At 37.2% G+C, this 14,603-nt stretch overlaps 1 protein-coding gene across 1 annotated transcript in view; it reads left to right on the top strand.

Annotated features, from left to right (window-relative positions):
- The window catches only part of LOC103598905 (pre-B-cell leukemia transcription factor 3), a 56,934-nt gene that overhangs the window by 12,242 nt on the left and 30,089 nt on the right, over window positions 1–14,603 (top strand). Inside the window, exons 2-3 of the mRNA XM_008582966.1 lie at window positions 386–576; window positions 6,164–6,299. Coding sequence (XP_008581188.1) covers window positions 386–576; window positions 6,164–6,299 — 327 coding nt within the window. The remainder of the gene's footprint in view (window positions 1–385; window positions 577–6,163; window positions 6,300–14,603) is intronic.

Here is a 14,603-nt window from a genome sequence, read left to right as displayed (position 1 = left end):
AAATGTAAAATCCCAGAGAAAATAGGAGGTACTTAGTATTAATAATTAACATATATTTATACTTGTATCTAGGAGTTGGTAGAGAGCATCCTCCAATGGGAAAATCTCATCGTGGAACTGGGGCAGTTGAGTGCTATCTTTTCTTGCATGTCTGACCATTCATAGTTTCAGAATTCTTGCTGCCCCATCTAACTACCACCACCATTTCACAAGTGTTTTAGTTTTCATTTTACCCTACCCATTGCATAATACCATTGGAGTTCACAAATGAGGTGAGAATTCACATAAGTTAATGTCTGGGTGTGATAATATAAAATATCACTTTCCTAAGGAGTGATTTTTTTTTTTTTTTTTTTTTTTTTTTTTTTTTTTTTTCCTTTTCCAGGCATGTAATGAATTCACTACGCATGTGATGAACCTTCTCCGAGAACAGAGTAGAACACGTCCCATTTCCCCAAAAGAGATTGAAAGAATGGTGGGCATCATCCATCGAAAATTTAGTTCCATTCAGATGCAGCTCAAACAAAGCACTTGTGAAGCAGTTATGATTTTAAGATCAAGGTTCCTTGATGCCAGGTATGTGAGACCATAAATCTATTGCATGGCTTTCTTTCCCCCTTTTGCGTCCTTGTGTAGTATTTTTTGTAAAAGTGACCAGTTGGTCTTAGATTTTTCTTTAATTTGGTTATACAGGCTCTTCTCTATGCTGGACAGGTCATTCACCTCACGGTGCCTATGCTGTCAAGCCTCTTCTTATTTGGGAGTGGTAGTGCGGTTAGTTGCCAGTGCAGTGACTCAGGAAATGGATAGAATTAGCACTGTTACTAGTGACTTTAGGAACATGTAGCCTTTCAACTCCAATGCTAAAAAGTATTTTTAAGGATAATTTTCTGCATGTAACTCTATTTTAACAAAGGTTTATTTTCTCAGACATTGCTAAAGCTTATGATCAATCTTCAGCTTTGGAAAGGAGTTTGTATTTTGTTTTTCTTTCTCCCTCCTTGGATACTGATAGGAGTGATATTTAAATCTCACATTACTTTAGAAAATAAGTTAGCTTCTCAATTGGAAAGCAGTGTGTGGAACAGTCTTCATGCCAGAGCTCTTCCTTACAGCCAAATAAGGAAACACTTACCACCTAATCATACCATCGTTTTCCTAGTTAAGCAAAACTCTGTATCACCTTTGGTTCCCTCATCTTCCATACTGAATTAGTCACTAGAGCTCACCAGTGCTTCATTTTCATTGTTTCTCATGCCAGCTCTTTCTTTCCCTCTTTTCTCATATTACTCAGTTCCTGTTCATCCTTTCATGCCTGGACTACCATTGTACTCTCCTGCTAGTCTTTCTGTCTCCAGTCTTACTCCCCTTCATCCCATCCTCCATAGCCCTTCTCTGTTCTATAGCATCACTATGATGCCCTGATTGCTTTGCTTGAAAACTGAGGTAACTTTCCTTTGCTGGATAACTCACTCCTTGACCTGGCATTTAAGGCCTTCTATGACCTGTCCCTACCATAGCCCTTCTCTGTTCTATAGCATCACTATGATGCCCTGATTGCTTTGCTTGAAAACTGGGGTAACTTTCCTTTGCTGGATAACTCACTCCTTGACCTGGCATTTAAGGCCTTCTATGACCTGTCCCTGCCTGTATTACTTATTTTGTTGTTGTGAAGATATTAAGTTTTATTATATTTCTTTCTATTTAAAAAATGCCAAACTCACTATGGGAAATTTGGAAAATATATAGAATAGAAAGATGAGGGATAAAAGGCAACCACATTTTTACTACCTGAAAAAAAAAGAAAGTATAAATGTTTTAGTATATTTCCTTCTGGATTTTTGACTGTTTATTTTTGGGGGCTTTTTGAAAAATGTTTTTGTGATGGTTCAATATACATAACTTGGTCTGTTTTTTAGGAAATTTACCATGAATACATAAACATTTTTTATATAGTATAAGCACTAATTTTAAATAGCTTTTTGATAGTTGAAGACTACCAAATGCATATATACTAAATAATTTACTTAGCATTACCTTATTTTGAACATTTAAGCTTGTTCATGTTAATTTCCATTATAACTTCTTTCTTCCTTCTTTCCTTCCATCCTTCCATCCTTCCATCCTTCCTTCCACAGACATTTGTGCTGAGGATAGAGTGGTAAAAAAGACAGGTTAAAGTACTGGCACCGATTGAGCTTACATTGTACTTGAGGAAACAGACAGTAAACAAGTGAACAAATACTTCAGTATTCTGTTCAATAATATAATGAAATGTAACAGGGTGATAAGTGCTATGAAGAAAAATAAAGCAAGGAAAAGGGAGAGAAAATGATGGAGAAAGGGCACTGTTTTAGAAAGACTAGTGTTTCAGTGGAAATCTTTATGCATTGAACCTTTTTGATCTTTAGGATTATTTCCTAAGGATTAATTAGATCAGAGTTTGAACACTTACAGTGTTACTATTTATCACTAAATCATTCTTTCCTGTGTTTCACCCAGAAATTAAATGCCTCTTGGTCTTGTCTGTTTCTTCTGTTTAACTACTCACTCCCCTGTCTTCCACAGCAAACCCGCTCTCTTAAGTTGGTCACCAGTATTGAGTTGTCATCTGTGAGGATATCTGGAATGGAGCCCAGAATAGAGCCTGTGCTCATACTTGTTGGAGCTAGTGAGACCTTGTTCATCCTTTCAGTCCTGGCCAAAGTGCTCTCTCTTCAAAAAGCCCACTTTAATTACCCCAATGGACCGACCCTTGCCTTCCTTGAACACAGATACCACATTTATACAATTCTCCAGACCAAATGTCATGCAGACTCTTTTCTTATAGTTTTTCATGAATATTTCTTCTCTCTCCTAGTAACCCAAAGTCATTGAAAGCAACCGTCAAGACATTTGCATTCCTCATGATTCTAGCAAGCAGCTTATATGTAATAGGCTAGCTACAAAAATAATTTATTGACTGACTAGATGAATGAATATTTCCACTTAATACTTCTAATAGCTCAAATCAGAGTTAGGGAGGTAGCATCAGAAAACAAACAAAAATATTTTTAATTGTCAATCCTTCCTAACACAATCGCTGTCCTTACTTCAGAGGATACTTTCCCATTCTTGTCAACATACGTGCTTACTTTTTACATAACTGTATTCATAATGTATATACCTAAATGATTTATTTTTCTTCCATGAGGAGAAAGTATGTTAACAGCCTAGAGTGAGCAGAGCTTGGAGCAGAGTCCCTTCTCCCACAGAGACTGCTGTTAGTAATGTTGTGATGCTGATGGGATACAGTCCTGGGACTGACATGCCACTGCACACTGGCCTGAGGCATAGCCATTTAGACTGTGGTGAACCCTAGAGGGAGTGAAACTGAGGGGAAATGCTTAATGGGCATTTTCTACAGGATGTCTTTCTAAAAATAAATAATGTGTAAGACCAAATTCTCTCCTATGCCTTCAAGTGAATGCAAATACTGAGCTTTGGTTCCATCTATCCTTGCAGTGCCTCTTAGCAAGCCCTCTTCACTGAGAAGCCAAGGTTGTTCTGCTCTAGGCAAACATGCTCATTCAGATATATGATTCCCTTGCTTACTCTGGCTTTCTGTAGGTCATGCTCACATTTTCTTGATAATTGGACAAGCTGAAGCATGTGCTGGTGCAAAACATTTAACAATAAATTTGTGTAGGTCTTTCTGCTCCTCTAGTAGAAGTGCTATATTTTGGACACAGTCACAATGTCTGGTGAGGTGTTCTGTTCTGCCCATAAATTTTTTCCCTGAGGTTTTTTGATGTTTACTAAAAACTACCCCAGTAGCAAAATTGATGTGAGCCAAACTTCTCTTTGCTTTCCTAGATTTGTTTCTTCTTTCAAGTGTTCCCATTTCCCAAAGAAATGCCCTTGTGTCATCTACTCCCATCTACCCTGGGCCTTGCTGCTGGGCTTCATGTTTTAGGCTGGGAGTCAGAAACTCACATGCTTACATATGAGGGTACTTCAAATAGTTCATGGAAAAATAGATTTAAAGTATAATACAAATTTTTATTTGAGCTTTTTGAAGACCTTCATGTAATGGAATTGAGTGGCGTGGCTGCATTTGGGATGTAGAGAGGGGCAATGAGGGTTGGAGCAGATGGGTACATATCTAAGGGTATAGCCATCATTCAGCTTTAGCCTATAGCTGCCCTCCGAGAATATGGACCTGGTGTGGCTGATCTTCCAGATTTTCATAAGAAGCCAGAAACCTAGATTTTTATGAGCAGGTTATTGCTGTGTGGTCTCAACAAGTCATGTCTGTGGGCCAGGTAATGCCTGTAGGTATGACACTTTCAATATCTATTCTAGACCTTTTCCACCCTACTCATCCACCTACCTACTCAGAGTGTGCCTCTTCAAAGTGCCCCCACCTGAGAGCCTTGTCTTCCTTTTCAAGCAGTGCATGACTACTGCAAAAATGCTAATTACTGTTCTTCTTGATGTATTTCTCTTCCTTCCCTGTCTTCCCTCACGACCTCCCCCATCCAATTTATCATCAAATCCTATTGATTTTAATTCCCAAATAGATGTTGAATCTCATCTTCATCCCCCAGGAAACTATGGTTTCACTCTCCATAGAAATTTCTGAACTGAAACCTGAGATGTTTTGATTAAATCTAGATTTCTCATTCCCTTGACTCTCCCTTAATGTTGAAACACAGATCACGTACTTAACCTGCTATGTTAGTGACATCATTTTAACTAGAAGAATCTCATATGGTGCACATCTTTGCAACTGTCTACTAACTCTCTGTGTCTTTTCTGAGTGTAGGATATCACAATTGAGAAGATCATTAAGAATTTGGAAGAAAGTATTAAGAAAATTATCTGGGGAAGGTATTTTCCAATTACTGCAGTATCTAATCTAAAATGGAATCTGACAAATCCTAATTTCCAGCTGGAATTTTTTAAAATCTTACTAACAAAACTCAAATATAAATGATAGATCTTCTAACACTCTGCCCCTCCCCCACCCCCAGCAAAAACAAAGAATTTTTCCTCCCATTCTTTCCCTTATGAGGACATCATATCTAAGTCCAGGCATTTGCTCAAGCAGAAAAGTTCAGAAATCATTCTTGATGTATTTTTTTTCCCTTCCTTCCTTTGTCTCCCCTACTCACTCTCCCCATCCAATCTGTCATCAAGTCCTATTACTTTTACCTTTCAGATCTTGAATCTTATTTTCATTGCTCTGACCCTACGCCAAGTTACTTTCATCTTCACTTGGACCAGTGCAGTCATCTCCTTAAATGGCCTTTGCATTTCCTTTCATACCTTCCTCAAACTATTCTCAGCAGTCAGAATAGTCTTTTAAAAGCATGAAACTTAAAAGCTTTAATAGCTTCCTATTGCACTTAGAATAAAATCCAAAAATTCTTATGGGGTCTACTAAGCCTCTATTATCTGGCCCTTGCTCGTTCTTCCAAAGTCATCTCACACATTCCTGTCTTTTAGTGTGCTCCAGCCTCCTCTTGCCCTTTAGAGTTGCCAAGCTCTTTGCTATTATTTCAGGACCATTTCCTCTGCCCAATCCTGTTCTCCTCTACTCTTTGTTTAACTAATTCCTACACATTCTCTAAGTCTCAGATTAACTGTCACTCCTCCAAGGAAATCTTTCCTGACTCCGGAATCTATGTTATCTTTCCTTCTTAGATACTTTCATTATACCTCATATTTTTCTTTCATGACACTTAATATAGTCACCATAATTTGTAATTCTTTATTTCTGTGCTACTTTTCTCATGTCTTCCCCTTTCTACTCTCTCCCTTAGCCCTCCAGTTTCCTATAAGTTCGCTGGTAGACTTCGTCTGTTTTGTTCCTGGTGGATCTTCACTGAATACGTAGAACACATTAGGTCCTTAATAAATACTTGTCAAATAAATCAAAAAATGAAATTAATTATGCTTTACTTTTATTAAGTATTTTTCTTAGTGATCCTACATCTTTAAAAGAGTTGGATAGTGCTTTGAAGGATGTTTAGAACATAATTTACATACCATAGTGATAAATCAGACCCTAAAAATGTTTTAAAATAGAAATCTATTTTTTTGTGTGATCCTTATTAATCTATCCCTCTTTGGTTAATGCTGACTATAACTGTAGTTCTTTTCTTTGCTCTGGTCATAGACGGAAAAGGCGTAACTTCAGTAAACAGGCCACAGAAATCTTGAATGAATATTTTTACTCACACCTCAGCAACCCCTACCCCAGTGAAGAAGCCAAAGAGGAGCTGGCCAAGAAATGCAGCATCACAGTGTCACAGGTGAGAGAAGAGCCCATGGTTCTGTTATAGGGACCCTGTGATATGGACCCTGCCTTCCACAGGGCATTCACATTAGACTCCATATCCAAATGTTCCATCGTCGAAGAATATAAAAGAAAATCTAGATAATTCCTTTTTTTTTTTTTTTTTTTGAAGATTTTAAATCTTAGATAATATTTTTAAACCCTAAGTGACAAGGAATCAAGATACCACCCACCCCCCCAACCCCAGTATAAATCTTCTAGAGAGAGCACATAAATGTGGGAAGAGACACGGTTTACACTTAGGTGACTGTTCAGTGAATGGCACGTAGTCCTGGTTTCCCTGATTTAGATGACTGACGTAAGCTTATTCCAGTGAGAAACCAAGTTATTTCTTGCCGAAAGGGAATTTAATATAACTCTTTGGCGAAAGCTTTGAGGAATTCACCAAACCCCTTCTTGAGTCTCAAGGATTTCTTTGCTTTTTTGTTATCTGTTAAACAGGGAATTAAGTTTTTGTCAGAGATTTTTTTTTAATGTCCATCATAATAATTTATGGCCCTGAAGATAGCTGCCATTTTCTAACAAAAATACATTTAGTTTTAGTCAAATGCACCGGTAGTTGGATTGAGGATTTGAAATACTTAAATAAATAAGCATAATGTACCTCCTTAAAAAATAAGTATGTCCTATTGGCTTTACCTCTAAAATACAATTTTATTTCAGTACTTTTATTGTTGTTTATAGATTGACATTTTAACAGCATTTTACCAACCAGTTCTTGCAGTGGAACTTAAGGAAAAGCTGACCCTTGGCAGAAATTTCAGTGTTCCCTAGGGGTCACATGACACAAAATTTTAAAAGTAGTTTCCAAATAAATACTCCTACTGTACATCTGAAGTCCAGTATATTAAAGATCCCTTTCAGATTCCAGTGAGGGTCTCATATTAGTGTTTTTAAGTCCTTGTTATTTAAGGGATTAGGATCTGGGCTTAGAATGATTTCTAGCTCCTATTTTGGCATTATTTTCCATAGAACTCTTGAGCAAACTATGACTTATAATTAACATTTTTTTTAAGGTTTATTGTCATTCTCTTTTGAGATAGTGGTATAACTTGATTTCTTTTGCTCAGTTTGAAATGGAATATAATTGATTTGGGTTACCCGCTTACAAAGACATATATTATATAAAAATTACTATCTGGGTTATATAGTAGTAGTCACTGCCACTTGAAATACTAAGGAACAGTATAATATGCTGGTTCAGACAGAGAAGACCAAATTAAAAGTATATTCATTTTAAGTGGGGTTTTCTGATATGTACATTTTCCCTTGAACATTAGTGAAAGGATTAGGCTCATGTTGAATACCAGCTGATGGTACCAAGTCTGGTTTTTTGATTCTCACAACCACTTTCTGACTTAGAATTCAAATGTTTATGAATCCAATTTAAATTAAAGTGTTTTCCTGCTTCCACTCCTTATTTTTTAATACTTCTATAATATAGGCACTATTGAAGAATAACACAGATTATCAATATTTTTCAAAAACAGTGTAATCTTTATTTTTCATTAGCTGTATAGTACCTAGCACTGTGGGATGTGCTTAATACATACTTATAGAATAAGTGCTAAAAGTTTCTTTCTGGCTCTTCTGAACTGGGGAGATTTTACTTCTAAAATAGGCTAAAAACTCACTTATCAGTGTTTTAGAAAAATAGTTAATTACTATGTTCATTTCACTTGTTTTCTATAGAAAATGGCTTTGTTAGGTTTTAAAAATATTTAGCGATTGCTGAGTGAAAGGTACATGGGTAGAAATAGAATATAGACATAAATCTGTTACTGTGTCTAAAAAGCAAACTTTCTTACCTCACTTCTTCCAGATCAGCCTTTCAAACATGGAATTTTATCAATCAGTTAAAATTGTGACAGTTTTGTCCTTTTTAAAACCTATTTACTGCTTAAAATGTTAATTTCCCCACAACAATTCTCCTGGTCCATATCTCTGAAGTGGAAACAATGATGTTATCATTATCACCATTAAAGGCATCAATTGCTATCATTATAAATTAGTAGCCTTTTGTTTAAGTAGTTTAGAATTGAAAGAGAGAATTTCTGTTCAGTGACAGGTCAACTACTTTCAAAAGAGAAAAAACATTGATTAAAATATAAATCATACTGAAATACAATTAAATTTAGAATCCAGAAATTGTTCACACACAAAGCTAACTTTAAAAATATTGAAACCCACTGAAAACAGGTAACTGGAACAACACTATTTTTGCAAGATTTAGAGTTTATGAAACTGTGATTTATTCTTTATTGCTACTCCTTAAAGTACTTAATGATTAAGAATAAGTAGGGAACCTTCAGAAGAAAATGTAAGGAAATATCTTTAATACTTTGAGGGTAGGACAGAATTTCTTAAAAAAGGACATAAAGGGGCTGGCCCGGTGGCGCACTGCTACAGTGCGCCGCTTGGGAAGCGTGGTGGCGCTCCCGCCGAGGGTTCGGATCCCACATACAGACCAGTTCCCGCTCACTGGCTGAGCGAGGTGCAGGGGGCAACACCGAGGGTTGCGATCCCGTTGCCGGTCCCGGGCTGGTACGGGCGCGACACTGAGGGTTGCGATCCGTTGCCGGTCATGAAAAAAGACAAAAAGGAAAAAAAAAAAAGGGACATAAAATGTGGTAAATTCAGTGGTAGAACTTTTGTTTATCTTAGTACTTAATAAAGACTGTGAGGGCCGAGCCCATGGCGCACTCGGGAGAGTGCGGCGCTGGGAGCGCAGCAGCGCTCCCCCCGCGGGTTGGGATCCTATATAGGGATGGCCAGCGCACTCACTGGCTGAGCGCAGTGCGGCCGGTCTCAAAAAGGACAAAAAAAAAAAGACTGCGAAAACATCAACATGATACAACCATTTCAGTAAAGATTGGAGCAGGCAAAAATTATCAATAGATATTAAATCTAGGGGAAATTTTTAATAAAGAACAGAGTCTTAAAGTGTCTCTCCATAGGCCCTTTATTAGTTGCAAGGGATTAAAACAAAGTATAGAGTGGAGAAATGGAACAAAACCTTGATCAGGTGATCGGAATCAGCATCACTAACAGATGGACGTTGGGTGCAGAATTTCGTCTGAGAATACAAGCTGAATCTAATCATAGAGAACATCAGACAAACCCAAAATGAGGAATGTTTTGTTAGGGAAAGGGGAGAGGGAGCATTATTCTTCAAAAATGTCAAAGAAAGGCCATGGAAATGTTCCGGATTAAAAGAGGCTAAACAGATATGACAAGTAAATGCAATACCTGACCCTAGACTAGATCCTGTACTGGAGAGAAATGTTATTGGGTTAAATTTACTAAAGCAATTTGTAATTGATAATTGTACTATGGTTATGTGAGAGAATATCTACAGACTTAAGAAATATATACTCACTGACTTAGGTATAAAGGGCCATGATGTATATAACTTACCCGCAGATGTTCAGAAAAAAAATGTGTATATGTATATATGTAAACACATACATAAGGTATGAGTGTGAACAAAGATAAAACAAATGGGGCAAAATGTTAATAATAGGTGAATCTGGGTAAAGAACATACACAAATATTCTTTATACTATTTTTATTGTTGCAACTTTTTTGTAAGTTTGAGATTATTTTTGAATAAAACTTTTTAAAAATATGAAGACGGCCCACAAACTGCAAGAAGATGTTTGCAAGTGTCTAAGCAACAGAGGATTAAAATCCAAATCACATAAGGAATTCCTATAAATTAATTAGAAAAAGACAAAGAACCCATTTGAAAAATAGGCCAAATACTCCAACAAGGATTTCATAGAAGAAATATAAATGACCAAGTATATGAAAAGATTCTCAGTAGTAATAAGAAAATTGTGATTTAAAAGTTGGAACGAAATAACATTTTACATTTTCTAGATTGGCAACAAATTAAAAGTCTGACCAAGCACTGGCAAGAATGTGCAGCAGCAGGAACCCTTATATATTCTTGGTAGGAATGTAAATGGGTATAGCCACTTTGGAAAACTTTTGACATTAACTTTAAATTTAAATATGCACATATCCGTCAACCTATGCTAGAAAACCTCTTGTCAATGTATATGAGGAGACATGGATAAGAGCATTCATAGTAACATTGTTTGAAATGGCAAAGAAAACTTGAAATAAGCCAGTTGTTCATTAACTGGAGAAATGGATAAATACACTGTGGTGTAATCCCACAATGGAGCACTATACAGTAGTGAAAAAGAATGGTCTACAGCTACATGCATCAACTCTAGTGAATCATAGAAACAATGTTGAGTAAAAAATGCAAATTGCAGAATGTATGCAGTATGATACCATTTTTATGAAGTTCAAAACCAAGCAAACCAAACAGCCTATTGTCAGAGGACACATATATGGTTAAGTATAAAGAAAAGAAAGAAAATGATTAAAAAAAAAAAAGAATCTAGTGGGATGGGATCAGGAAGGAATATTCAAGGAGTTTCTGTGGTATTAATAGCCTATTTCTTAGTTTGAGTGGAGGGTTTACAGAGATTAATTTAATTGCCATGCATTATAAACCTGCATATGTAAGTCAAGAATGTCTTGAGTCAGTTATTAAATCTAAATAACAGAATTTTTAAAAGACTATTTCTATTCATTTATTCAATAAATATTTATTGTATATACCTATTATATGCCAGATACTGTGCTAGGGATGGAAGAGACATCAGTGAACTTAACAGGCAAAACCCTTGCCCCACCTGATAGAAATGTGTGCATATATTCACCAACAGGTATGTATAGGAATGCCCTTAGCAAAAGTATTTATAATAGCCCAAACTAGAAACAATGCTAATATCCATCAATAGGAAGCTCAGTAAATAAAGGTGGTATATTTATGTGTATTTGGAATATTATTCAACAGTGAGAATGAACGAACTACAACTATATGTAAGTACATAAGGCTAAGTGAAAGAAGTCAGGCACTTAATGCATGATTCTAGTCATAAAAAGTTCAGTAACAGACAAAATTAGCCTTAGGTGTTAGAAGTCAGGATAGTGGTTATTTTAGGGAAATAGTGATTGGAAGGAGAGAAGAGTGTTTCTTGATCGAAGTGGTGGTTTCATGGGTATATTCACCTTATGGAAGTTCACCAACTCTATACTTACGATGAATGGCTCTTTTTTGGGTTGTTTTTTTTTTTTTTGGGGTGGCTGGTTGTACAGGGATGTGAACACTTGACCTTTGTGTTACAACAGTGCGCTTTAACCAACTGAGCTAAGAGTGCTAATGACAAACCTGCACTCATGGAGCTTACGTTTCTGTGAGAGTGTACATATAGATGTAATCAGTAAAGGAGAGAGTAAATTAGAAAGTAATAAGTGCTATGGAAAAAAGTAATGGAGGGAAGGAGAATAGGGGATGAGAGGGTACAATTTTCAAGAGGGTGGTAAAGAAAGCCCCTCTTGAGAAAGTATCTTTTGGTAAAGATCAAAAGAGACGAATGAGAAAGCTATGTGGACAATTGAGGAAGAACATTCCAGGTTGCGGGAACAGTAGGTACAGAGAGCCTGAGGTAAAAGTTGGCCTAAGCAAGGGAGCAGGTAGTAGGAGATGAAGTAAAAGAGGCAGTGGGGTCCAAATGGTGGTTACCTTCTAGGCCACAGTAATGACTTGGGCTTTTACTCTGAGTGAGATGGGAAACCAAGGAGTGATGTGCTCTGACTTAAGTTTTAATAGGATCACCATGGCAGCTGTATTGACAATAGACTGTGGTAGGCAAGGGGAAGCAGAGACACCAGTTAGGGTGCAGTTACAGTAATCCCGGCAGAAGATGATGGGGGATCAGACCAGAGTATTTGTGGTAGAAGTGATGAGATGTGGCTGAATTCTGGATACATTGTGAAGGTGCAGCAAGGAGAGGTTTACTGGTAGATCAGATGTAGGATATGAGAGAGTCAAGGAAGACTCTACCGTTTTTGGCTTGAGCAGTGGAAAGATGGAGATGTCAGTAAGTGTGATGGGGAAGGATTTGGGAAGAGCAGGTTTTAGGGTCAGGATCAGGAGCTGGGTTTTGGATGTATTAAGTTAATGTATCCTTAGTATAAAATCATATACTGAACCCAGATTTTGAACTCTGATTTCCTGAGGCTTAGTTTGATTGAGTAAGCTGGAGTTTCCCTTTTACATAACACTCTTGAAAACTAACAAAAGAAGAAATTATTTTGAATGTCATATGCACTGAGAATCATACTTAAATTGTCACATATTCTTAATTAGTGGAACAGATATTAATATGCTTTTACTTTTTGGAATAGAGTTAACTTGCATTGATTATTCAAGTTACTAAGCCACAAAAAACTCCATTGTTCTCCTGATTCCAGTTTTGAATTTGAATAACTCTGGCCCTACTTTCTCTGCTGGGTGTTTTTAGAATGAAAACTGTTAACTTATTCTTCATTGCTACTGTAATTGACATGTACTGTAAAGAAAGGATTTGATTTTTTTCTTTAATAGGTGAGAACCTGAAATGGTAGAGAGGTTAAGTGACAGCATTGAGATTCATTCATTCATTCATTCAACTGACATATTTTAGGGCTTTTAGAGTGGTGCACAAGACCTGCTTTTATAACAATCCAGTGTGGGAAACATTTGATCTAACCATTACAGATAAAGAAACTGAAATTCAGAGAAGTTAAGTGATTTGACGTGGGGCACACAGCTTACTGAGTGGGCGAACTGGGGTTCTTACACAGAGATTCTTGATAAACAGGGAGAAACTGAATTTTTACTTTTTTTTCTGCAAGAATAGTTTGATTCATCCATCCTCAGGGTGCAGACTGCCAAGTCCCAGTTTGTGAGGCACAGGCCTGGGCTTATATCACTAGGGCTGCATCATTTTCCCCCTAAGCTACTTTAGAGACTCTAGGCTAGTTAGTAGTCTGAGGTCTCCTTACTCATTAAACTACTTATTCCAAAGCAGCGAATATTCAGTAAGCTAATTAAAATTTGTAAGTAAGATTTCCTTATTAAAAAAATCTATTAAAATAAGAAAAAGCCATTAAAATAATAATTAGAGCAGGAAAAAAGAGATTATCAAATTACAATATCTTTTTCGGCTATCCATAAAGGCCTTTTCAGTTACTTTGGCAGTAGACAGGAGGCAGAAGTGGATTTCTGCTGTAGGTTTGCAATTAGTAAACCAAAGATAAGTTGAAGGAAAATGCAGCTATTTTGTTAAAGTGGTTCTTTCACACTGTCTTAAAAGAAGGCTACAGACCAGACCCTCTGTTCTAAAACTTCCAATTGTATGTCCTAGTGGAGGAGGGATGTCATTAAACAGTGTGCAAAGAATAAAGAAGCAGGTTGTAGAAAGATGGGTGTTTGGGGGATGCGGTAACACCAAGTACAGATAAGGCTATCTGGAAGATTCAAAGAAAACAGGGGAAGCCTCTGATCTTGTTCTCTGCAAACAATCAGCACCATGATTAGCATGGCACTTAGAGCTTGCTCCAGAATTGCCTTTTTTAGAGGGAATCTCTATAACACTCATCTGATGTGATACCCAAACTAAGAATAGACAATTTCCAGCTTCGATTAGTGTTCTCGAGTTTCTCTATACCTAGAAGAAGTCATAATCAGAATTGTGGTTCCTCCCATTTTTGTCCCTCCACCTTCTTTTGCCTAACCCTTCTCTTCTTCCTTCTGATTGAGTATTCCCATCAGTCCTTCCTTATGCCTGTCTCTCATTACTGCATCTCACCTTTCCATTGCCTTACTTCTGGGAGGCATGTCAGGTCAATAGGCCAATAAATAAGTCAGGGTCCCAATAGAAAACAGTTGGCACACTCAAGTTAGAATAATGTGAGGAGAGTTTAATACAGTGATTATTAACAAAAGTGTGAACAGAGAAAGATAATACTAGTAATAGGTTCTGTTACTAACCCTTGTTCTGAAGAGATGAGGGAAGGGTTACCAGAACCTGAGGCAGAGAAGCTATGTGGAAAAGCCAGTAACTGAGACCTGAGAAAAAGCATTACAGCAAAGGAGTCGGGGGAACAAATACTGTGACCTCACTTTCCTTTCTTCCTATCCTCTCATACCAGTGCCTTTGGCCAGAAGTCTGAGGGCACATGGGGCCCACAGCTGGAAGAGAGCAGGTAGGAGTGAACACAAGATAAGGGGTGAAGACCCCAGATCAGAACAGGCTCCAAGCACAATCCTCCTGGCTTCCCACTTCTGTTGATTCTGTGGTGTTTCTACCCAGTAACCTTCTCCAGAGATGCTCCTGGGCTTTCCCTTTTCCTT

This window comes from Galeopterus variegatus, unplaced genomic scaffold, assembly GCF_000696425.1.
Source record: "Galeopterus variegatus unplaced genomic scaffold, G_variegatus-3.0.2 Scaffold2777, whole genome shotgun sequence".
NCBI lineage: Eukaryota > Metazoa > Chordata > Mammalia > Dermoptera > Cynocephalidae > Galeopterus > Galeopterus variegatus.
This window is presented reverse-complemented; position numbering and strand designations above follow the sequence as displayed.